Source organism: Miniopterus schreibersii (assembly GCF_964146895.1).
Source record: "Miniopterus schreibersii genome assembly, chromosome: 15".
Taxonomy (NCBI): domain Eukaryota; kingdom Metazoa; phylum Chordata; class Mammalia; order Chiroptera; family Miniopteridae; genus Miniopterus; species Miniopterus schreibersii.
This window is the reverse complement of record NC_138115.1, coordinates 32,966,353-32,991,410: the sequence shown is the minus strand read 5'-3', so window position 1 is coordinate 32,991,410 and position 25,058 is coordinate 32,966,353. Positions and strand designations below refer to the sequence as shown.

Here is a 25,058-nt window from a genome sequence, read left to right as displayed (position 1 = left end):
ATTTTGTTTCGCCACCGTTATTTAGTTCCTCCCCATTTCTACTCCATGAGCAGTCAGTTCTACGTGGTCAGTAGCTCAGGGAAAGCCCTAGGTGCTCTGCCCAGAGGGCAGCATGGGTGCCCAGGAGAGCGTTTATTGGGCGTATTTGGGACTAGCCCCTCCGGCTCCTTCTCAGGCTGATTTGAATCATCTTGGCGTGAAGCAACAATATGCGTTTGTAAGATAATTTCTGTTTCCTGGGGTGGGTGGCAGCCAGCCACAGCCGGAGCCACAGGCCTCTGCTGGCTCCCTGGGGGGGGTGGGGGGGTGGGGGGGTGTCTGGGGGGGGAGGCCCGGCCGCCCCGTCCTCTGGTGGGAGGGGTCCCGCTGGCTCCAGGGGGATTTCCCAGGGCTTCCTTAGGAATCTGCGGTTCCGCTCATTCCCTGAGGCGTGACTCACTCGGGCCTTTGTGGTCGAGCAGTGAGTCAGCAGGGACCTCGCTCTTCCCACGCGGATTATTCCATACACATTCCACGAATGAGAACTGGGCCCCAGCGAGGCTTAAGGTCTCTGCTGTGCAGAGTAAACAGCGAGGCCAGGGCAGTAAACCGGGTCGGTCTCACCCTGGGGTCTATGCGCTTCACTATCCTGCCCAAAGCAGGAGAAGGGCCTGGACACTACAGGGGGTGGGGAAGAAATTTCACTTTTTATTTTATATAATTATATATATGCACACCGTTTTTAAACACCTAATTTTCAAAGGGGAATAAAACTAAATAGCCACAACATTGAAGAGGCAAACCACAGGCGCCTGATTATCCATTGTCTTTAAAAAGGGATCCGTTTTCCACTTTTAAAATGATTGGAAACAGTTACTGGGCATGGAGTCAGGATGACTTTGAAATGTCGGATACAAATACTACAGAAACGAGTGGCCTGACAATGTCTTCACACACTGAATTCGATGATTTTGCATCTGGAACTAATGTGGGAGGTCCTTGCCTCTGTACCTGGTGGGCTCTCCAAAAACACCTGTTGAGCGATTAAATAAATGAACGACTGAAGTGGGCGGACCTCCAGGGCAGTTCTGGTAACTTCTCTGCAAGAGGTACAGTGCCTCTCTGCAAACACAAGGCCCTCCGGGGGCGGGGGATTGAATTCCACCAGCATCATTCCATCCTGCCCAGTTGGGCAACCGTAAGGCTCTTGTCCAAAGCTGGTGTGATTGATGGAGGTCCCTGGAATCCCCGGTGAGACACGCTGTGCAGAAAGAATCCGATTACTCGCACCTTCCTACTGCCCTTTCTTCAGCACTTTTTTCCAGTCCCCCCTCTCTGGGGCACCACACGTTCTTCCCAGTTACTGTGAGTCCTGCCAGACAGGAAGGCAGATGTGAGAAAAACGTCCCTTCTGGTTTTAAAAGCTGCTTCAAAATCCGCATTTCTGGTGTTGCTGGTGGCTTGAGTGTTACCATTTCATCTGGATAGAACTCTGGTTGCCCAGAGTGGAAAGGGCCAGGGCAGCCATTTCCAATGCAGCTCTTGCTTTGTTTGTTTCTTCCCTTAGAAAACGTTGGAGGCCTGTGAAATACTTATGTGTCCTGCGTGTCACTGATTAACACTACGAATAAGGGAAACACACACACACACCACTGCTCTGTGGATGTGTAAAATACAAACTGTCATTTATTTTATTGACTTCAGAAAAAGGAAGGAAGAGGGAGAGAGAGAGAGAAACATCAGTGATGAGAGAGTCACTGACTTGCTGCCCCTGCTCGCCCCCGACTGGGGATCGAGTCCACAACCCGGCCGTGCGCCCTGACCGGAAATCGAACAACGATCTCCTGGATCCTAGGTGGATGCTCAACCGCTGAGCCACATGGGCCGGGCTTGTTTTAGCTCTTAAAGCCAATTGTGTAATGGGAGATTTGCTGGAGGAAGACACGGCTTGGAAAAGATAAATGTGGGTGGAAAATACAAGAAAATGGCTCAATAATTTTCATTTAAGAGGAGGAGACATTGGGGGGGATCTGCCTCCCCTATTTCTTCCCACAGCTCCCAGGATGGGCAGAGGTGGTCCCAGTGCTATGAGCTGTGGCCTGTGCAAATTCAGGGCTGTCCCCACGGCAGCCAGAGCCCAGCCCTCACTTTCCATGGTCCCTCTCATACAACCGCCCATAGAGGGCTGCTGTCACCAGGCCAGAGGACAGTCCCCTCTTTCTCATGAAGTAGTGGTCATTCTCCCAGCCGAGCTGGTCAGGGGTTTCCAGGGTCATCCCCGAGGTCAGAAGCAGAGGAAAGATATAGGAAGTACTGAAATTACCCCACAGGTGAAACTCAAACATCCCCGTGGCCTCTGTGATCTCCTGCCCACAGGTGTCAAAACTGAGACCCCCGCACTTGACCAGGGCGCAAACTTGGACATAGTAAGTGCCGTGCACGGTGTGAAGGCCATCGAAGACCCCCAGGGCATACAGCTCTTGGGACACAGTGGGCCTCTGGTAGAGTAAATAACAGCAGAGGCCATTTGCACAGACTCGGAGATGGCCCTCTGCCTCCTGTGCGGGGACCAGGGTGAAATTGTCGTACATCATCTCAGAGTGAAACGTGGGAGGAGCATTCATGTTCCGTCTGATGTCTCCATCACAATGGACTTCCTGAGAATCCTTCTCACAGTGTGGGTCGCTTGCCAAGAGCTTTAAAAATCTAGTATGGAATGGGTCCGTTTTCTCTGTGGCGTTCTCTGTATCAATGAGACCCTGTGGATTTTTGGCCACCTGGGCAATTATAAGGTGACCCGTGGAGCTTTCCATGTCATGGTGCCAGATGGATTTCAGAGGCGTGTGAATGCCACTTCCAGTCATCCCCAGAGACGGCTGGTGGATGTTGGCAGCCAGGAAGTTGACATTGAAGGCTATGGCGAAAGCGCTCTGAATCTGAATGGCCGCCAGGAGCGGGAGCTGGTTCATCCAGGCGGCCGTGAACACCACGTGCCTCACCTCAGGGCCCCCGAGGAGGCTGACGGCCGGCTGGAAGAACAGGATGTCGAAGCAGGTGAACGTGCCGAACTGGCCGGCAAAGGGCGTATCAAAGATAACGTGGTCCACCTGCGGAGGGGTGTCAAAAGCCGCCTCAAAGTAGAGGTTGTGTTTGCGGTAGCGGCCTACGAGGGTTCCGTTGTTGCTGAACACGACGTTCGTGTTAAACTGGTACCTTCCATCCCCTGGGCACCCTGGGTCACTGCTGTTACAAGGCTGCTTCGTCCCCAGGTTGGCCACCAGGAACATCTCTCCCTGGATGGCCATACAGCTCAGGCGCTGGAGGACCTAGAAGAGGGGAAAAAAGGTATAAATACATGTATAAAGAAATGGGTTTTTAAAATCCTGCCTTTTGCCTTATAATTTTAAAATAGAAAAGTACCTGTATTGTGTCCATAATATATAAATAGCCATCACAAATCAATAAAAATAGCAACCACTACTGAAAATGTGCAAAGGATAGGAAGAACTCATTAAAGAACAAATACAAATGGCCGACAAACATCTGAGAAGATGCTCAACCTTGTTAGTACTAAGGAAATGCAAATTAAAATAATGACAAGCCCGGCCGGGCGTGGCTCAGCGGTTGAGCATCGACCTAGGATCCAGGAGATCGAGGTTCGATTCCTGGTCAGGGCACATGCCCAGGTTGCGGGCTCGATCCCCAGTGGGGGGCGTGCAGGAGGCAGCCCATCAATGACTCTCTCATCACTGATGTTTCTCTCTCTCTCTTTCCCTCTCCCTTCCTCTCTGAAATCAATAAAGACATATTAAAAAATAAAATAATGACGAGATATTTTTCACTTTCATAAGACTGGCAGGAATTAAAAAGATTATTCTTACATTGACCGAAGGATGGGGAAACAGGCATTCATGCACATCACTGGGGAGGTAAAGCGAAATCAAAATCTTTTAGGAAGAAAATCTGGCATTCTTTACAATAACTTAAACTGTGCCTATCCTTCTGCTGAGAAATTCCGTTTCTAGGAATCTCAGCTTGCAGGAAAATTTAGACATGTTTACAAAAATATGTGTGCAAGGACATTCATTGAGACATGGGTTATGATAGCAAGAATTAAAAAAGAATAAGCATATAGTGTGTTAAAAAAAGAATGTCAATTATAAAATGCATAGAAAAGAATATAGTTGGACGCACATCAAGTTGTCGATGGCAGTTTCTCTCGGAAGGGAAGTAGGATGAGAGTTGGGGTGTGGTGAAGGTGGGCTTTCACTTTGTTTTATAAACGTATATTTATGTATTTCTTGTGTAATAATACATGGGAAGATCCATAGATGAGTAAATGACTCGTCATATCAGACACTCTTTAACAGGATGAATGCGTGGCATCTGGTGTTTGGGTTTCACTTTTAGGACCCCAGGGTTCCGTTTCAGTCTAATTTAACATGTCTTGGCTTTGGCCCCTGGCTTGGTTCATCTCTGGAGGCCTCTGGCCTACTGAGGAGGATGGCTAGGACGCTCACACACCTCTGTGTCACTGAATCGGTGGGGTTCCAGGCATGGGTTCCACCTGACCAACTGAGGAGGCGGCATGAAGTCCAAATATGGGTAAATGGAAGTTCTTGTAAAGTTGAATCCATGAATGCCATCTTCTGGAAACACTATAATCTGTACACCCTGTAAGTCAAAAACATCAAAGTATGGCATGTTATCAGATAATGGGGAGGACCCCTTCATTCATTCACTCTTTCATCCGTGCATCTGACAGCCATCAAGCAATTGCTGTCTGTGTACCAGGAGCGAGGCAAAAAAATGGTGGCTGAGCCCGGCCGGGGTGGCTCAGGGATTGAGCGTCGACCTAGGATCCAAGAGATCGAGGTTCGATTCCTGGTCAGGGCACATGCCCAGGTTGCAGGCTCGATCCCCAGTTGGGGGCGTGCAGGAGGCAGCCGATCAATGACTCTCTCATCACTGATGTTTCTATCTCCCTCTCTCTCCCCCTCTCCTTTCCTCTCTCTGAAATCAATAAAGATATATTTAAAAAAAAAAAATGGCTGAACTCTCATCAGGGATCTTAGTCTTGGGGAAGCTATCTCGCTTGGCCCAATTCTGAGGGAACTAAGACAAGGTCCTCTGGGAATAACCATGCACCTGGGGGCATGTGCAGGGAAGGAGGGTTCAAGGGAGGAGTTTGCCAAGCTAACAGTTAGGGGTTTGGAGCTCTTGGTGGTGCAATGGGAGATGGGCCAGCTACAAAAGGCCTTGAGTATTGGGCTCATTAACAAATGTGGCATCTCCAGCCCAGTGGTTTTTAACCTTCATTGTGCACTGAAATCAGATGGGGAACTTCTGAAAAAACACTCCTGAAAAATTTTTTTCTGTGTAGGGGTGATGCTGGGTCTACCACTAAAGAGTTTGCTTCAATCGTGGGTTGGATTCTGGTTAATGTTCCCAGGTGACTCTAAGGTGCAGCCAAGGTTGGGACCCACTGAGCTGGTGGGTAAAATTCAAGTGTGTTGATTTCAGCATAGAAACAAGGACTTGCTCTAACTTGCAGTTCTCCAACTGGGAATTAGGAGTCTCCCTTCAGAATCCTGACCACACTGCAGGCCTCTTCCCCGCCTGGAGACCCCTCGGCTCCCTGTGATGTCTGTGGCAACCTAAGAAAATCCAAACAAACAGGGCAGCCCTCAGCTCTCTGACCAGGGCCTCATGCTTCTGCGGTTTTCTGCTTCCATGGCTTCAAATGTTAAGCCTGGGACATTGCCCCAAAGTAAAAGGTGGGGAGGAAGGCGGAGAAGGCATGAATAATCTACAATAACGGGCAATATGAGTCACTTATTTCTGGAATGCACTGAAAACTTTCTTTATAAATTTCTTCTGGCTATAAAGCTTCAAAAGTTTAACTATAGAAAACCTGGAAAACAGAAAATATAAAGTAAGGGTTCATAATCCTGTGACATAAAGATATTTATTGTTAATATCTTGGCTATTTTCATTCTGTCTCTAATTGAGATAACAAATAATGGTTTTCCATCTTGACTTTCTCACTACATAAAACATCAAGACTACAAAGATACCTTCAAAAATATCATTTGTAATGGCCACATTTAATTTAAGAGGACACCGCAGTTAAATCTCTATTATTGAACGGTTGAATGATCACCAGCTTTTTGTAATAAAACAGTGGTGACCATCTGCATGCAGGGTGTTCAAAAGACTCAGTGAATGAGTGTTGTACACAAATCTTTGATTGAATCTCTGATGATGATTTCTTTGGAATAAAGTTTTATAAGTGAAAGTACTGGGTCATGGGTATGAGAAGTTGTATGTTCTTAACATATGTTGCCAAAAAGCTTTCCAGAAAGATTATACCAATGTACACTCCAGCAGAGTATGAGATCAATGTAAAGGGAAATTTTCGCAAACTTGGGAATAAAGAGAGACGACAAATTGTATGCCTTTCCAAGATATACTAGGGTACCAATTAGCCTCATTCAAAGACTTTCTCTAGTGAACGGACCACTGTTCGGCTTTCCCATTTAATAAAACATCACGCTAAAGGTCACAATTTTATTGCCCCGCAGGACGTTAACCAGTTCTGTATCTACTGGCAAATTCACTTCCCCCTTCATTTGACTGACTGCCTGACACACACTACTCTCAGTGGGCCAGCTTTACATCTTACTGGTTCCTTCAGAAATTAATGAGTTCAGTAAAAGCTTTGACGCATGTTCATTCCATACTTGTATGACTCATGTTTTTAACTTTTTGAAAATTATACTTGGATAATTTCCTTGAGTAAAAACAAAACTTTGAGAGCATTGAATGTTGTTGTTTTTTATGGAAAATGACAGTTATGTATAGATGTCAGATTGATATTAAAATTGAATTGGATTTCCGGAATACGTATCTGCCAGGATTGAGGAGAGGAAACAGACCTGAGCTGGGGAGGAACCTTGGGTCTGATGCGATTACCAATCCTTTCTAGGAATGTTCTAGGAAATAGGTAAATTCCTGATGAGTGACATGAGCAATTTTTGGATAAACTCAATGAGATCAAGAACTCCTGAGGAATTACGGTTGCCCACCCAGGTGACCGACCAGCCTAACGTCTTTAAGCTGGACTCCTTTTCTTCCCTGTAAGTGCCTCTTTCAAGAGAGAAATACTTCCACTGGCTTGTGCAGGAACCTCTACCCTTATCATGAGTTTAATACAAAACTCTGACACATGCTTCGCATCAATTTGTCTTAGAAGTTGCTTTAACACATATAACCACATAGGGCCGCCGAGATATTTATAAACACCGACAGCAGTCATATCAACAGCTTCGTCCCTGCTCCTGGACCACAAATAGAGAGGGAGTGATGCCTGGCAGCTGGCACGGGTTTGACAAAAACATGCTCTGTGTTTCACTTGGGGGCAGGTTATTAAAATGCAGGGGGACGCTTCAGTCTCAGTGTCTGGGTTTCAGTACGGCAGCTGCCCAATGTCTTAGGACAGTCTTGTAAGACAGGATGCAGGAGCAAGAGGCGGTGACACTGAGTGCCGCGCAAGCAGACACCTCTGTGCAGAGTGCTCCAGAGTGGATCTGTGTCGTCAGGACGGATTGATGACAGAGCCTGGGATTTATCTACACGAAGACGTAAGTGGGACGTCCATCAGATGTGTGAATGACTCGAAAGTAACATATGCTAGATGTCAGTAAAGATCCCCAAATAGCCCAACAGGCTGGAATGATGAAATTTAGCAGCATACCTGTGAAGTCATGCTCTCAAGTTAAATAAGTGAACTTTATAAGCACAGAATGGCAACAGCAGTATCCACTATGTGTCAGGAGTCTCAGTTGACAGCAAGTGCCTCATGCATCCACAGTGAGATGTGGCTGCCAAAAGCTTTCTCGGGACAAGTCTAGAATGAGAATGGTGATAGCTCTACTCCACCCTGCCCTCGGGAAAAGTTGGGAGCAGAGGCAACCAGGGAAGTCTTGATAGCAGGTCTGAAATCCTCACCTCCAGGAGCTGTGGGTGGAACTAGGTATATGTAGCCTGGGGGAGAGATGCCAGGGGGACCAGGACAGCGGTCCTCAAGTTGGGGAAGGTGGCACACCGGGATGAGGGACTCGGTGTCTGTCCTGTTTATTAGCTCGGAGAATAGAACAATGAGTGGCTGTTATAGGGAGGCTAACTGTTGCTTAGTGAAAGGAAGACCTTCCCAAAGTGCCCACTGGCCTCAGCTGGAACCAGGGGACCTGTGAGACAGGAGTTCTGGGCCACTGAGGACGTTCAAGGAGAAACCGGATGGCAGGCTGGGAACAAAAGAGAGGAGTGTCACCCATCAGAGGAACTTGGACCAGGTCCTTAAGCTCCCTTCCAACATGAGGTGTGTATGTGTTTGTGTGTGTATGCCTTATAGGCTAGACTATTTAAATGTAACCATCCATAGACAGTGGCTGTCCAGGCAATTCTGTCCACCCTGACCAGAGACAGGGACTGCTTGGGGTGCAGAGCCTGTTGGCATGACTGGTTCTGCCCCTTAAACTCACAGACACAGGGCAGTTTTGCTCATGTGGAGGCAGAGTAGGGCTCCCCATCCAGCAGCTGGGCTTGGTCACCCCACTGCCAAGGTTAAAACTCAAACTTCCCTTTGGTTATGGGTTTCCCAACAGGGCATTTTCTTACAGTAACATCTGGCACTGGCATTTCCCTCTCAGCCCCACCCTTCCTGACAGGAGCTGGAAACTCGGGCCAAGCAGGAAGCTTTCACAAAGGCTGGCACCCACCTCCCTTTGTTCCTTTGGGTTCAGTTCTGTCTGGACTGAGTTCTTAAGACTGTTCACCGTCTGGCACTGAGACCAGAAATGAACCCCAAATAATCTGGAGGCAGCAAATAGCAGTTCTATGGATGCCTATTTCAGTTCAACTCCGAATGTCTCAGAGCGCATGAGAGGCCATCGTGCCTGGTGGTTTTCAGATTTTCTGCACATTGGAATCCACTGGGAAGCCTTAAAAAATCCTAGTGCCCAGCCCTTAGCCCATCTAACTCTGCAGGCATGGGGCTCAGGCACCCACATTTGTTTAGAACTGGCCAAGCGATTCTCCACACAGCCACATTCGAGAACCAGGGATGAAAAGCATCACCTGGCCATCCTGCTAAAATGTAGGTCTGATTCAGCAGGTCTGAGTGGGGCCCACATTCTGCATTTCTCACAAGGTCAGCAGGGCTGCTGATGCTGCTGGTCCAGGGACCACTCTCTGAGCAGCGACACTCTCGCCAACTGTCTGCTTCAACTCAGCTCTAGCAACGGCGCTGATTTCCCAGAGGGGCTGCGGGAAGCCCTGACCCAGGGCTAAAGAGCAGTTTTCCCTGAGACAAGCTGGGGCTCTGCCCCAGGAGCACGTCTTGCCTTTTGGGCTGCAGTCTTCACTTGCTGTTCGTAGATGTCGAGGTTCTGGTTCATCAGCTCCAAGGCCTGCTTGCGGCTGGTGAGAGCCTCAGGGTTCGGACTCGAGATCAACTGGTGCTCGTACACTGCGGCCACGTAAGATTCAGGGTCGAGCTCCTCGGCCACGCAGCGCTCCGCGGCGTGGGCTCCCAGGGCCACTGCACAGCAGCCGCAGAGGAAAAGAGCAAGGGGGCGGCTGGCTCCAGACATAACGCAGGCCGTAAATCTGGAATGTAACGAGGGCAGGGGAAAACAGCTGAATAAAGAATCCTGCCAAGAACTTAACTTTTGCAACTGTGATTTATTAATTCCCAGCAATTAAACTCACCCGCCGTGGTACTGCCGCTCAAAGGGTTTGTTTCATGTTCCTAATAAAAGGGTATGTGTTTCTCTCCAAACACGTAGCTGTGTTTAAAATGGCTCACTGTGTTAATAGTCTGGTTTTAGAACATTTCCAAAACAGACCCAGTGTCTGCGTCACTAATCTCTCCTCTAGCTGCACACTTGCGTTTTGGGCAACAATAATTATTCCAATTGTCCTACATGATTCTGTGACATATTCCACATCCCGCAGCCGGCCCTCCACGCACACAAACATGCTGCAGGTCAGTCATCCATACCAGCCGTGGCTGTCGCGATTCTAATAACGCAGCTGGCCTTTCCTACCTGTAAAAACGGGGTGGGTTAGCCCTGGCCAGCGTGGCTCAGTGGTTAGAGTGTCGGCCTGCACACCAGAGGGTCGCGGGTCTGATTCCGGTCACACGTACCTGGTTTGCAGGTTCACTCCCCGGCCCTGGTTGCCGCTGGGGTGTGTGTGGGAGGCAACTGCTCAATGTGTCTCTCTCACATCGGTGCTTCTCTCCCCTCTCCTTTCAATGGAGAAATGATTCTCATTCCTTGGGTGACGATTAAAAAACAAAACAAAGAAAGGGGTGGAGTAAAATTCTCCCTGCGCTCCTTCGGTTAGTAACGAATACGCAGGGCAAGGCTCCCTTTACGCAGCAGCACGTTCTTCATTTGGTGCAGAGAAGCTGCTGACCTCCACATGAGGGTCGGTCTGTTATGAACAGATAAATAGAAGCCTCCCAACCACACCGTGACTTTTTTTCCTCCTTGAACTTGACAGTTGCCATGGCCCATCACCACTTCTCCACCTCTGTCTCTGTGACTCAAAACTCTTACTAGAGCCTGGCCAGCGTGGCCCAGTGGTTGAGCATCAACCTAGGATCCAGGAGATTGAGGTTCGATTCCCAGTCAGGGCACATGCTGGGGTTTCGGGCTCGATCCCCAGTGGGGGGTGTGCAGGAGACAGCCAATCAATGACTCTCTCATTATTGATGTTTCTCTCTCTCTCCCTCTCCCTTCCGCTCTCTGAAATCAATAAAGACATATTAAAAAAAATTTTTTTTAAGATTTAAAAGCAAAACAAAACAAAACAAAAACTCTTGCTGGAAAGCATACTCATTTGGAAAGAAAATCCTTTTGCAATGATAAAATGCAATTTTCTAGGAAATAAACTAGAGTATTCTAGAAAGTAAACTCAGCTTTGTAAATCCTTCCATAAGAGATTAAAAGTAAATTATGAATTATGCCACTTACAATGACACTTCTGTGTGCCTTTTTTCCTCAAGAACAGGAATTTTTATTTCCCCCCCCTTTTTATTGAATTTATTGGGGTGACACTGGTTAAAAAAATTATACAGGTTTCAGGTGCACAATTCTACAACACATCATCTGTACACTGTATTGTGTGTTCACCACCCCAAGTCAAGTCTCCGTTTATCACCATTTATTCTACCTCCCCTACAACCCCCCGGGCATTCACCACACTGTCCATTCTGTGTTACTAAGTGCTTTACAGTGAAGAACCCAGTTCTGCCTTGAAAACCAGGCTGGCCTCCCAGCTGAAGCCCCTCCGCCGGGGCAGAATCACCAGGTGGCGTGCCAGGCCCCAGCCACGTGCTCTGTGGACATGGGCTGGGGCTGACCAACTGCCCAGGAATCCGGATTAAACGCCAAGAGAACAAAGACAAATCCAGGAATCATATTGCTGCTCTTTCAAAATAAAATGAAGCCCTGCCCAAGTTTGACTCATAATTTCTGCGTTTGCATTTCAAAACCAAATTCTCCAGGCTGCTCATTTCTTTTCCTTTTTTCTTCTCAAAAGTTCCAAAAACAAAAGTAACCGTGATTATTTTCAGCAACAGACAAGGACCAGGGATGCTCAGTCATTATCCTCAGAAAATCACATACTCCTCAGAACACGTGGAGTTCTGCCCCCCAACCCTGCCACCTCTCAAACTGTTACTTCTTTCCCAGGGGAATAAATGTACCATCTAAATACCAAACCCTAGGACTTGCTGCCAGTCATCTGGGACACTGTCAACAATGTTTTAAGATTAGAACAAGGGGCCTTTGAGTGAGCAGTCATGAGTCTTTGGGTAGAAACAAAAGTATAATTGATAAGCTTTCTTATCTGAATTTTGCCTCTGAAGGCCAGCAAAGAATAATTATAAAAGTCTCAAAATCTATTTTCCATTCCATCTCTGTTTTCATAATGATGCTAATGGGGAGTGGGTGGGGGGGACTTTTCATTTTCAAAATCATAGTCTCAATATTTCTAAAGTATAAGGCCATTATGGTCTCACTAAGAAGTGGGGAAATTGAGGCTGGGAGTAGAGGGGTGGGGCGAGGAGGCATCTGAACCAGTGCCTGGTGGAGGCAGGTCAGGAGTGACATTCACAGCAGCCCCCTTTCTCAACTACGAGCTGTACACCACAGAGCTGGGAACACAGAACATTTGTTGAAGTCTCTCAGACCTGCAAGCCAGCAAAACAAGGAAACTGTGGAAACAGCAAGATATCACGTTACTTTCTCTCTTGAGAAAATAAAATTTCGCTTATTTACAAAAGAAGCCAGGTGGGGGAGCAGTAAGTGGCAATCACTTGTGTGAGAATGGAGGTGGGTCTATAATAAGAGGCTATGCAGATTCAACCAGGTATTCATGCCTGAAAGAAGCAAGCTTAATGAGGTGGGCAAGAATGTGTAATTGCAATAAAAACACGAGCAACAGTTGGCCCGGCTGAAGAGTGGGGAATAGCTGCCATTTTAACCAAATTTGCAAATGCTGGCTTCCCTTTTTATTTGGCACTACACAACTGTCTCAGGAAAAAACAAGCAAGGTCAAGGCAGGGACTTCGAAGGGCACAGCAGGCAGGACTGGAAGGGACAGTTTCCAGAGGTTACCGGGTGCTGGCTCATGATACCTGCACAGGTGGGCTGCGGGTGTGGGAGCTCCCTGGGAACAAGGGGCTCTGCAAAGTCATGAGGTTCTTGGAGATCTGGCTACTCATCCACCCTTAGAGCTGGCCAGGACCTGGGCCATAAACAAAATGGTCACTAGAAGTGTGTGCTGGTCTATAAAGGTAGCTATGCCTCCTCTTGCATTGGAGGGTGCTTGACAGGTGAGACTAAGCTTCAGGAAGGGCCCAGCAAGAATGCACCATTGAGATGACACCCTGCTTGACACGCCCTGCTCACCACAGCCCTCTGGGAGAGGAGCATCGGCCTGTGAGATGCCCTGAATCCCACTGTCAGGGAACAGCAGAGCCAAGAGGGCTCACATCGGACATCCATGGGACACCCAACTGTGTGCCAGATACAGGTGTAAGTGTCAGGGATACAGTAGTGAATAAGCCCAGCCCTTCCTCATGAAGCGTCCGCTCTGGATGTACAGAAAGACGGACGACCACAATCTAGTATGTCAGATGATCAATGCAGAAGACAAATAAAGACAGGGGAGGGAGAGGAAGGACCTGGTTTTGAATGAAGGAGAGTTTTAATCAGTATGGTTGGGGAGCCTCCATGAGGTGATGTCTGAATAAAGTCAGAGAGGAGGCCATTTGGATGCCTGGGGAAGAGTATCCCACACAGAAATGGCTCAGTCAAACCACGTGGAAGCTTGCGGGGTGGGCTGAAGAAATAGAAAGGAGAACAGTTGGCTGGAGCCAGGGACCAGGGGAAGGCAGCAGAAAATCAGGTGAGAGGGAAAAATAAGATGGGAGCCCACCCTGGCCTCCGCACACCTCCCAGCAGTCGCCACTGTCCTCTTTATTGTCATCTCATTAGAGCAACCAGTGAGATCCAGTTAAAGCCTGAGTCAATCATGACATTCCTCCGCTCAGAATCTTCCAGTGCCTCCCCACTGCGTGCAAGGACCGTACAGTGTGCCAAGAGGACAGATCCAGGAGACAGGAAATCACTGGTAGGCGGGAAGAGAATTCCTGGAGTGACATCTTTAGCAAGCATCCTGATCTCCTAACTGCCCTACAGAAGCCTCTGTTTCTCATTTCAGAATGGAAAACGTTCCCCCCAACACTAATCCTAATCAGGAAGGTTCTTTTGATCTAAGAGGAAAAGAAATCAAAGTCTAAATCACATGGAAATCTATTTTGGGGAAATTTGGTAACATGTCAATCACCAGATATTTTTGCACCCAAGGAGCTTTTTTCCCCACCTTGTTAAATGATTCATCTTGATAATTAGCTGTGTTTCCTGCCTAGCCACGCTAGCACAATAGTGTCTTTTGCAATAAAATTAGAGATTATTAAGGTATTCTAACTAAGATAATTTCAGAGGCAGCGACATACATTTAAAAATTTATATATAGACCTATTGACATCGTTAACAAAAGAACTTGTCACTTTTAACTTGTCAGGGAGAGGAACAGTCCCATGATTGGGAAAGGAGGCGGGAAAAGTCGGCAGAGGAAATGTCGGGTCCTATGGGACAAGGCCTGTGTGAGTCATTTGGAATCAGCTGAGTATCTGTTTCTATGTATATCTGACAGGAAGCCAAGAAAAACACTGTAAATTAAAGTTCCAAATAGTTTTAAACCTGTTCTCATGAATTTTGTGATTCCCACGTCTAAATCCTTTGAAATAATGTCCATCCCATCGAATTTACATAATCTGAACTGAAAGAAATCCCCAAAGAGACCTTTCATTTCCTAGAAAGCCTCCTGTTTTCTGCCTCTCTCCTCCTCCGAGGCTAGATTACCCATGGCTGGTCTCTGGAACAAGAAGTCCCACAATGGTTTTTGCTTGAACAGCTTTGTGCAAACCTATCCACCACCAACACTTTTGATGTCTCAGTGGGAGACGTCAAGTGTAAAACACGTGTGAGTGGCAACTGGCGATGAAGTCAAAGTCCAAGGTTGAACTCACAAGGAACAGTGAACAAATTACCAAGCTTCTCAGTTGAACCGGTAACTTGTGATTTCACCTTTTAAAAAATTCCAGCTATTTACCTTCAAAAAAAGGGAGCAATACCCAGAAGTGTAACTTTGGACCAGCCTTAGGGCCTATTCCTGCTCTGTTGGCTAGAGCAATTTATCTTAGAGCACTAAACGAGGAGTCAAGGGATCATGGCTCTTGAATCTAAACATGTCATCCCATTTTCTCAAATGGGAAATTATCTTTATAATTTAAGTCAAATAAAACTTCTTCCTGAAATGCGCAGGTGCTGAATGTAAGAAGGATATTTTTCATTTTATGCAGACAGAACAAAAGCCCCAGCTGGGACTGATTCTACAGGTTTGCTGCTGCCACCCTCTGGACAAACTGAGTATCATTAACCCACGTACCACCGGAGCAGAGTGATTCTTAAGCAATACATGGATGGCTTTTCCCCTCCTTTCCTTAATTTCTAATACTTCAGCTAACTCTTTTACAGTGTGTGTGGGGGGGGAGAAAACATTTGATCTTCCAAGATTTTGGTCTCATGGAAGCTGTTTTTTATTTGCCATGTTCCCAGGACCTATTGCATCTTCTGTATTCACAAGTTCTAAATTTGTTGTGATTTCTTATCTTAGTCACGCACTCCAAGGATGTGACTGGAGTACAAAGCAATGCATCCCGCCCACACTGTGACAGATAGCACAGCGTATGGGGAAACCTGACCAAGTTAAGGGATCCATAGGGACAAAATTTTATATTGATGCCACATTGCATTTTATGTTACATGCTATTGTTTTCAAGCCATTTTGACATCCATTATTTCATGTCATCTTCCTGTGAGAGCAGGTGGCAAAATTCTATCTTCATAGTGAGAGAATACTCCAGGACTGATTAGTGGCAAGAACAGGCTAGAACCCAGGCTCCTGGTCCAGCCCTCCTAGCACACATTGAAGAAAGGGGGTAATTTATCAATCAAACCTTCAAAGAACACTGTGGAGTCAGTCTTCAATGCAGCTGTGGCAGAATTAAACAGAAATTCAAAGTGGCACACCCAAGGGAAATTCCAGGGGTCAGACCACAGCAGGGGTTCTCAAATGTGGGCTTGATACTGAGTCCCCTAGAGGCTTAGACATCAGATCCCTGGACACCCCCATACCCAGAAATTTAGATTCAGCAGGTCTGGGGTAGAGCCTGAGAATATGCATTTTCTAACGAGTTCGCAGGTGATAGTGATGCTGATGCTCCTGTTTGGGGGTCACATTTGGGGGATAAAGGCATGTAGAACCTACGTTCTGACTCTTGTCTTTTCCTCCCATCAAAGAAAGACATGAATCAAACCATCTTTATCTCCTAAGTATTTCTCCAATAGGGTTGACAGAATGTTGGCAGTTTTCAAAGTGTTTCTACCATCTTCAGTGAAATGAGCAGCAAAGTATTTAAACACTAAAACTAGGGGAGGGAACTCTACCCCAACTTTGATCCAGATCAGTTAAAGGACTCAGTGCTTATCTTTGCCTTGATAGGAACATCATTGTGGAACCAGGTTGTTACTGGTTTTCATTTGTTTAAATAAATTTCCTGATTTTAGAAGAATAAAACAGGAGTAGTTGGTAGATATTCTACTAGTCACTTTGCCCCCTGCTGTTCTTGAAGAACCAAACAACTCAGAGTTCTATAGTTGCAAGGAAATTATTCTTCCAACAAGCATTTGAGCTCGGGAAAGGACTCAGCCTCAGATGAGACTGCAGGCCCAGCTGACACCTTCACTGTAGACTTGTGAGGCCCCAAGCAAAGGACCCAGGGTAAGCTATGCTCAGACTCCTGACCCACAGGTACTGTGAGATAATAAATGGGTCGTATTTTAAACTACTAAATGTGTGGTAAAGTAATTTGTTATAAACAATAGATAACACTTAACAGAACAAGAAAAGTATTGAAAGGTGTAACTGAAGAAAACTCTCCAGAAATGAAAGCAGATTTGAATGTACAGATGAAAGGTCACACCAAAATTCAGGAAAGAAAGGAACAGAATGTCAACACCAAGACATAGCCTAATAAAATTCCTGGTTTTCAAAGATAAAGTAAGAATCATTTGGGAATGCAAATGAAAAGATCAAGGGCATTTATAAGGGCAAAAACTCAGGCTGTCCTCAGACTTTACCACAATGCCAATGCCAGTATAAGTCTATACGGTCCTTTGGGAAATGAAAATATGAACCAGGAATTTTATACTGTGCCAAACTGTGGTTGAAGTATAAAAATAAGAGATAATAGCCTGGCTGGGCGTGGCTCAGCAGTGGAGCATCAACTTAGGATCCAGGAGATCGCTGCTGGATTCCAGGTCAGGGCACTTGCCCTGGTTGCAGGCTCAATCCCCAGCAGGGGGCACGCAGGAGGCAGCCGATCAATTACATTTCTGTCTTTCTCTCTCCTCTTTCCTCTCTCTGAAATCAATTTTTTTTTTTTTTAAAAGAATAGGTTTGAATATGCAAGAACTCAGGAAATAGTATTCTCATCAGCCTTTCTTGGAAAAAATGCATAGAAGATAAAATTCTGCCAACCAAGAGGTGAGTAGAAAAATTATGGCAAAAGAACTGATAAAGAACCTTAAATATAAAATACAGTAAACCCTCGACTTAACAGACAAAATTTCCAGTCCATATGTCAAATGTGAAAATTAATACCCTGTTAATTTTTAAATGCTTTTAACCAATATTTGCTTATAATTAAATGAACAGGTGTGTGTTTTTTTTGGTTGTTGTTATTAATTCACTGTTATTTTTTAACAAATTTTAGCAAATGGGCCATATGTTGGAAAAAACACTGTAGTAATTTTGCCGACATAAATTACATATACACAACTACAATCTATATATTTCAATCCAAGAGTCACTGCTCGTAAACATTGTTCAGCAAGTGGTTAGCATGTGATCATACTGCATCGCATGTGGTACATGGTTCTGTTGTCCCCTGGCATGACTTTCTGCAGCAGTTTTAACATGTGCCAGCCAATGTCCCCACGTGTGCTAAGCCATGCCCCAGCCCTGTGCATTTGTTTACTCACAGTGACTGGTGAATGCATGCATTTACTAGGTCTATTCAGTATAAGTTTAAAATTATAGTAATACATACAGGAAACTTTTCTGTGAAATTAAACTTTTCATATATACTTAATTTTAATCACACAAACGTGTTTACATAAGTAAAAACAAGGAAACTAATTTGTCAATTTTTTAACATATGCATTCAGAAAATCTACTTTATTATATAAGGGACTTTCAGCTTTAAAGGATACCCTCTGGCCCAAATTAGTGCGTTATATCGAGGTTTTACTATACCATGCTAAGTGGAGAAGTTGAGTGGGTATCTGGCCAGTTCAATTACTCAGTTCAATTCCCAAAAACTCTGTCCATTGACATCATGTAAATGTTTTTGCCCACAAGGGGACTCATGACCACTGCTAGCTATAAGGAAGGCTGGGAAGTAAGCTGCATTACCATCTTGAATAAAATCAAGATTTTGTCTGATAAAACACAGGGGCCAGTTAAGTTTGAATTTTGGGTAAACAAGTATGTTAGGACATACTTACACTAAAAGATAATTGTTTATCTGAAATTCAAATTTAACTGGGAGTCTTGGGTGGCCTGTTTTGTTTTTCTAAATCTGGCAACTCTACCCATAAGTGACCAAGTAACCATTACCCTGGCTTTTATAGTTATCACTTCCTTAAAAAAAAAAAAAAAATTGTTACCCTATGTGCATCCCTAAGCATTACAGTTTAGTCTTCCCAATTTAAAAAGATTGGTATATTCTTTAAGATTCCTTTTCCATTCTTTTAAAAATCAATCTGTTGAAGATGCCTGGTCATTTGACCTGCAGATTTCCAACAGAATGGATTTTGCTTATTGCACATGCACGCTGAGGTACAAACTTTTCTCTTTAATTGGTATTTCTTGAAAATTGGAAGGTGGATCAGGAGACTGAGTAAGACTCAGGTTCCATACCTCTGGTAAGACTATGGGTGGTAGTGTGTTCTTTCATCACAAGGCACATGTCTCTCTTTTCATGATCTTAGCACAAAACATTGATGCATAATTCAATGTAATTCTAATCAAAATCCCAATGAATTTCATGGCACTTGATAAACTGATTCCATAATATGTATGAAAGAGAAAAAGGCCAAGAATAGATGTAGAAGCCAGAATAATGGTCCCTCACAGAAGCTGACATTCTAATCCCCAGAAACTATGAGTGTGTTAGGTTACACCACAAAGTAGAATTAAGGTCGTAAACCAGCTGACTGTGGGATGGGGAGATTCTCTTGGCTTATTGGGTAGGCTCACTGTAATCACTAGTCTTTATGTGTGGGAGAGGGAAGCAGAAGACAGAGAATCAGAGGCGTAGCAGCGTGATGTTGCTCACTTTGAAGATGGAGCCAAGAATGTGGGAAGCCTCTAGAAGCTGGAAGGAACAAGGACTGATCCTTTCCTCAGACCTCCAGAAACAACGCAGTCCTGTCAACATCTCAACATTATCGTAGACTTCTAAACTACAGAATAGTGAGATAATAAAATTTATATAGTTTTAAGCCATTACGTTTGTGGTCATTTGTTAGAGCAGCAATAGGAAATTAGTTACAATAGACGAGATGGTTTCAAAAGAATAAAGTAGAAGGACTTGTTTCACCAACATAAAGACTTCTTTTAAAAATATAGAAATTAAGGTTGTGTATGATTGGAACAGAGAGTGCAGAGACAGACCACATGTATATGGAAATTTGATATATGACATTATTGATCACTAGGATAAGAATTGACTATACTATGAATGGTGCTTAGATAATAGATACTTTGGTAGATTGACTACAAAAGTGGCAGCAATTATTCCTGTCTCCGTATTCACCTATAGAATGGACAATGGGGGAATTATAAACACCAAATTCAAGATAGTGGTGAATTTCTATGGCATAGGGAAGGAGCTGGAAGGGGGGAGGGATACACAGGGAGATCCATTGTATTTGCACTGCATTTCTTAAGCTAGGGGCTGGGTACATGGGTATATATTAACCTCTTTTCCTATTCATGTGTCTAAAAATTGTCATAAATGTAAAGTATATATCAACAAGTGAATAAGACAATAAGTCACAGCTAAACCCCAAAGAGGAACTTAAAGGTTATGATGCAGAAAGAAGCTTAAGGGCTTGAACCGTGGTGTAACTCCAGGTGAGAGATCCCTCACCAGGGGTTACAGCCCAGTTCAACTCCTTACTCCGGGAATCATTCAGAGATTCTGCCCTAGAGCTGACACAGAGAACAGATCAGCTGCTGCCTCCCCGACTCCCGTGGGCCATCCCCAAGTGTGGAGTTCGGTCATATTGAGATAAATCCCTTACGCCCTCATAGCATGACATACAGTTGTTACCATTCCTAGTGCAGTTCATACAAAGTAAATATCTTTATCAGTGATTTAATGATTGCTGATGTCGAACTACCCTAAATTTGCTTTTAAAAAAACAAAACAAAACAAAAAACCCACAATTGATGAAGACAAAGCTAAAAGAAGGAAACAATGCTCCCCACTCCAGTGTGGGTCTTGCTGGTATTAATGCAGAGCAAAGGTAAAGGGCCTGATGGCCCAAGGCAAGGGCAGGAAGCCAGCTTTTCTTTAGGTTAGACAGTAACTGGGAAAATCTTCTAGTGCCTGTCTACTGGTAATAAGAATTAAATCTGTCTCTGATGGTCTGATAATAAAATTGCTTTTCATGGTTTTGCTTTAAGCCTATCTCTGAGCTTTGATACTCTGCAGTCCAAAATTTAATGAGAAGCAAACAAAATCAATTTAACCTGTTTTATTCAAAGAACCATGTTATTATATTATTTATTATATTGTATTTATGTTGATATATTTCATACAGCACATTTCTTGATGCGCCATTTTCAATGTTGGTTTTAAAAAGTGTTCTACATAAATTTCCTGTTTTCTTATTGTTGCTTCCTATTTGTTTGTATTTAAGACACTTCGTTTCAGTTCTCTCTTCTATTTCAGCCATTCTATAATGCATCTCAAAACCTCTAATTCATTTCTTCATTTGATAACCAAACACTTCACATTTTAATAAAATATCTGTGAGACTATTTTTCACAGGTTTAGCTAGTATTATGCACTTTTAAATAATCTCGAGGACTTTTAGTGTGCTTTGTTTACTGAAATTAAGATGTACTATCATGCTCTGGCAGGTGTGGTTCAGTGGTTAGAGTGTCAGCCCAAGCACCAAAGGGTTGTGGGTTCAATTCTGATCAAGGGCATATACCTAGGTTGCAGGTTCCATCCCAGGCCCCGGGTGGGGAGGCAACCAATCGATGTGTCTCTCTCACATCAATGTTTCTCTCTCTCTCTCTAGCAAGCCCTAGACTGTCCCCACTTTCTTCCCTCAGGCATGTACCTTTGCCTTCTTTCTCCTAAGCTCCAAGGGCCCTTTTGCCTCAGTAACTTGTTTCCTAAGCCCAGGCAGCCCAGGCAGCCCAGCAGGCTCACTTCTTCTACCTCCGTGACTTTTAAGATAAACTTCTTACGTTAGAGTTCTTGGTTCTGAATTCTTTCTTAGCTGAACTCAAGGACAGAGGCCTAACTCCACCATTAACACAAGCATGATATTTTCTGCTCTTACTAAACTACCTGGTTGCTTGGATATTCCTTCGCCCTGACGGGAGAAAGTCACCAGGTAACTCTCATAATCTCAGAACCCACGCATAGAATACTTGGTATGAAAACTCTTCGGTGACTGGCTCTGCTCTTTGGAGACCATGTTAGCATTATGCTAGCCTTTTCTTTTTAAAAAATTAAAACCTACTTCTCCTTTGACTTTTTTCCACCAATAAAGAAATTAATAAACAAAATCAAACAAATAAAATTCCAATGAACTACCCAGCAAAATAAAATTACCAGTGAAAGCAATAAAGAATGTGGTTAGGCCTTACAAAATCTGTACAAATGGTCTTGGATAAATTACAAAAGAATTTGGAAACGTTGTAATTATGATTGGATTTAAAGGAGTTGTCCCCAGTGCCTGCTAATCCTGTAGGTAGGGACTCTCCTCACTTCTGCTGAATCATCAGACCCAAGGGAACAGTGGAACTTTGTACCCTGAACTGAAAGGTGGAAAGGCGAAAGCAAGTTTAAACAGTCTCACTGACTTTTCCCTTTGCTAAAGGGCAGAATCCTTTTGCAAAACCAGTTAATCTGAAATCAGGGGATTTATTCCAGCTCATAGTTCAGATTTCACCACACTTTATACTGAGTGATTCTATCAGTAATTCTTTTGACACAGAAGTGTACACAAGGTCCCATGAACTGATAGCTATCTATATACTCTGTGCTGTTAATGTCAGACCAACCTGAAATTAATCAACAGTTCAAATTAATCAAGTCTTACTTTGGTAACAGGCAATCATACACTTAATTATTATCTCATGCCTCCAGCATGAGTACAGAGCTAGTGTTCGCAAATTGGGCTGCAAATCAAAAATGCAGGAGCTGCCCTGGCTGGTGTAGCTCAGCGGTTAGAGCGTCAGCCCGCACACTGAAGGTTCAAGGGTTCGATTCCCCGTCAAGGGCACTTACCTGGGTTGCTGTGTGGGAAGCAACCAATTGATGCTTTCCTCTCTCTGCCTCCCTCCCTTTCTCTCTCCCTCTCTCTCTTTCTTTCTCCCTTCCTCTCCTTCCACTCTCTTAAAAAAAAAAAAAAAATCAATAGAAAAAATATCCTTGGGTGACGATTAACAACAACAACAAAAAAGCAGGTGCCTAACTTGTCCTAATGTGCTGATTCAGCAGACGTGGAGTAGGGCTCAAGAAATTGTATTTTAAAAAAGTTTTCCAAGAGATTCTGATGCAATAGGTGTAGAGACTATTACACAGGTACTGATATAAATAATATTGCATAATAGAAGGGATGGAGTCCATGCATCTGTCAAAAGTTTAAAAATAACATAAGTAAAACCAATGAATCGGTGAAGTAATAATATGTAAATATTTACTGTGAATAAACCTAAAAAGAGTTTATACACCTGGAGCACTCAGAACAAAGCACAGGGGTATGTTATAAAGCAGATTATATAGAGAGAAAGCAGTGACTTATTTTTCTTCACAGTGACTGGTTATATTACTGGAATTTTCAGTGGTTACCTCGTATCAACTTTAGGAAACTTCAAATTTTGCTTATGATTTCCAGAGGCATAAGCAAGAAAGGACCAGGGTCAAGTAATCTAGAAAAATAAGCTTCAGCTTTGTTTGAGTGATTAAACTGGTTTTGTCGGCTCAAGGAATTTTCAACGCTGGTCCCCATTTGTTTCTGATTTTAACATTTCTCAAACAGGGAGAGGAGATAGTGTGCCAAGGACTATTCAAAACCACAGAAGGCTTTGTATCTTTCTGAAAAGCCAATTTTACTTGACAGGTAAATTGTTTAAAATGTCATTTTTATTTTTTATTTTTCTAATTGATTTTAGAGACAGAGGGAGATGGAGAGAGAAACATCGACGTAACAGGGAAACATTGATTGGTTGCCTTCTGTAGGTGCCCAACTGGGGATCAAACCCACAACCTGGGCATGTTCCCTCACTGGGAATGGAACCTGTGACCTTTTAGTGCACGGACGACACTTCAACCAACTGAGCCACACTGGCCAGAGCAATGTCATTTTTATTTTAAGTGGTGGTTACATAGATATCTACAATTGTCAAAACTCATCTAAATTTAAGATCTGTACCTTTAATTCTATGCTTATTTTACCTCAATAGAGAGATCATTTATATTAAAATATGTATATATTCTGGAGTAGAATGTAAATCTGCATTTATTTTTTAGATGAACTCTGAGACTTCAAAGAAATCTCCCTCTTAGGCTACCTTTAGATTCGGTCCCCATTTCTAGGGAGGCAACAATTTCACTCTCCTCAGCTTGGGGTTGGGGTTAGGGCTTGAAATGCACAGGGGAAGACCTTCAGGAAGGGCCCAGGGCTATAGTCTGGAAATCTCTGGATTTAGAAATGCTTTCACGCCCAATGCTTTTCATTCACTTCACTGCCCATGACCCACTCGCCTGTCCCTTTACCTTCCCCGTATTTCTGGTCTTACTGCTTTAAAACACTCCAAGTCCTCCAATATCTTAAGTTACACTCTTTGTGATTGGAGATTGTTACTGAGCAGATAGTCTAACGACCCTGAGTCCACAGCCTAAGAAATCGCACATTGCAAGCATCTTTTTCACTCAAAAATATGTTTTAAAAGGTTATCGGCTGCAGGGGCTGGTTGTTCACAGGGGATGAATCCAAGAATCATGAAAACCCACATTTACTTACTTTGGAACCGACAAGAGTGGAGAGTAATGTGGGTTACTGGCAAGGGCAGGTTCAAGGGGCCCTTCTTACCTCGTGTGGCCTCAGGGAACAGAGTACACGAGCGGGGGCCTGGGCTTGGCCGGGGTCCAATGGCTCTGGGTAAGGCCCTTTATCTCCTGCTGGGAAACACTGTCCTCATCTGTAATAGTGGGGTAAAGCGTACACTGCTTACGGACTTCATTAACGTGTGTTACTATGCCTCACAGATTGCAAATCCACAGTTAGGAAAGCACACATGGAAACACGTGTAAATGACAGCCTAGAACACGGGGGCCGAGAAAGCCGGACTACAATACCCGACAACCACTTCGCCTTGCACCGGAAACCGTCCAACCAGCCCTGGTCCCAGCAGCCTTTGCGGCGCCCGCCCGCAGCCCCGAGTCCCAGGATCCCCGCGCCGGGCGGAGCCGGGGCCGGGAGCGCGCCCCCGTCACGTCCCCTCCGCCCCTCCCCCAGCCTCCCTTCGTCCGCGACCGTGCGGCCCCGAATGTCTGGGGAATAGCAGTCCTCCGGCGAGGCGCCCGAGTCTCGGATTCTTACCTGCTCGGCATAGGCCGCGGCCTCCTGCTAGCCCCGCCTCCCGACGCCGGGCCCGCGAATGGCGGAGCGTACAAAAGCCAAAAAGCTTCTGGTTGGAGAGAGCGGGTGTTTACGTTCTCACCCCACCCGGGGCGGGGACTCACTGTAGCCCCGCCCCTTCCTCGCCGCTATCTAGAGCTGTTGGTGGCCCTCCTCCTGTCAGTCAGAGGGGGTGTCTCCCGGGTTCCTTTCGGTGACCGACCGCTGCCGACTGCAAGGGGGTGTTGCGCTTCTGGGTGGGAGATGTCGGGGAGTCACTTCGCAGAGCGCGGCGACGAAAGCGAGGAGCAGGTGTCCGGGGCGACAGTCATCGCCCAGGCTCTGAAAGCGCAAGTACGGTGGCCCTGCCCGAGGGAAGGCTCCTACGGCAGCCGGCGGGGTCCGAGCATGTTGGGGACCCGGACTGCCGTGGGGGTGCGGAGG

The 25,058-nt window shown here is 45.1% G+C and overlaps 2 protein-coding genes across 8 annotated transcripts in view; one reads left to right on the top strand and one right to left on the bottom strand.

The window, feature by feature from the left end:
• Nucleotides 1–671: 671 nt before the first annotated feature.
• Nucleotides 672–24,958, bottom strand: BTD (biotinidase). Of its 6 annotated transcripts, none has more exons than XM_081159457.1 (5): nucleotides 24,597–24,958; nucleotides 24,087–24,195; nucleotides 9,384–9,648; nucleotides 4,504–4,653; nucleotides 672–3,305 (listed from the first exon to the last, which is right to left on the bottom strand). In XM_081159457.1, exons 3-5 carry the CDS (start codon nucleotides 9,630–9,632, stop codon nucleotides 2,124–2,126), a joined length of 1,581 nt encoding a protein of 526 aa, XP_081015583.1. In that variant the 5' UTR covers nucleotides 9,633–9,648; nucleotides 24,087–24,195; nucleotides 24,597–24,958; the 3' UTR covers nucleotides 672–2,123. The 6 variants fall into 6 exon arrangements, with proteins under 6 accessions (XP_081015583.1, XP_081015582.1, XP_081015587.1 ...); XM_081159458.1 differs by lacking the exon at nucleotides 24,087–24,195 and having other exon boundaries at nucleotides 674–1,351; nucleotides 2,303–3,305; nucleotides 24,597–24,683; XM_081159456.1 differs by lacking the exon at nucleotides 24,087–24,195 and having other exon boundaries at nucleotides 24,597–24,683.
• The window catches only part of HACL1 (2-hydroxyacyl-CoA lyase 1), a 32,961-nt gene continuing 32,704 nt past the window's right edge, over nucleotides 24,802–25,058 (top strand). Inside the window, exon 1 of one of the 2 annotated variants that reach the window (XM_081159455.1) lies at nucleotides 24,802–24,968. Coding sequence is in view for 1 of the 2 variants with exons in the window: in XM_081159454.1 (XP_081015580.1) it covers nucleotides 24,879–24,968 (90 nt within the window). In the remaining variant the exon portion in view is untranslated. The remainder of the gene's footprint in view (nucleotides 24,969–25,058) is intronic. The other variant, XM_081159454.1, reaches the window with a different exon arrangement.

Bases quoted from the DNA above. Each gene is read 5' to 3' on its own strand.
- BTD (XM_081159456.1), bottom strand. The intron at 4,654-9,383 runs GCAAGACGTGCT...TTTGACTTACAG, and splicing joins TGAAGACTGCAGCCCAAAAG to GGTGTACAGATTATAGTGTT. The intron at 3,306-4,503 runs GTGTGTGAGCGT...CCCCTCTTCTAG, and splicing joins ACCGATTCAGTGACACAGAG to GTCCTCCAGCGCCTGAGCTG.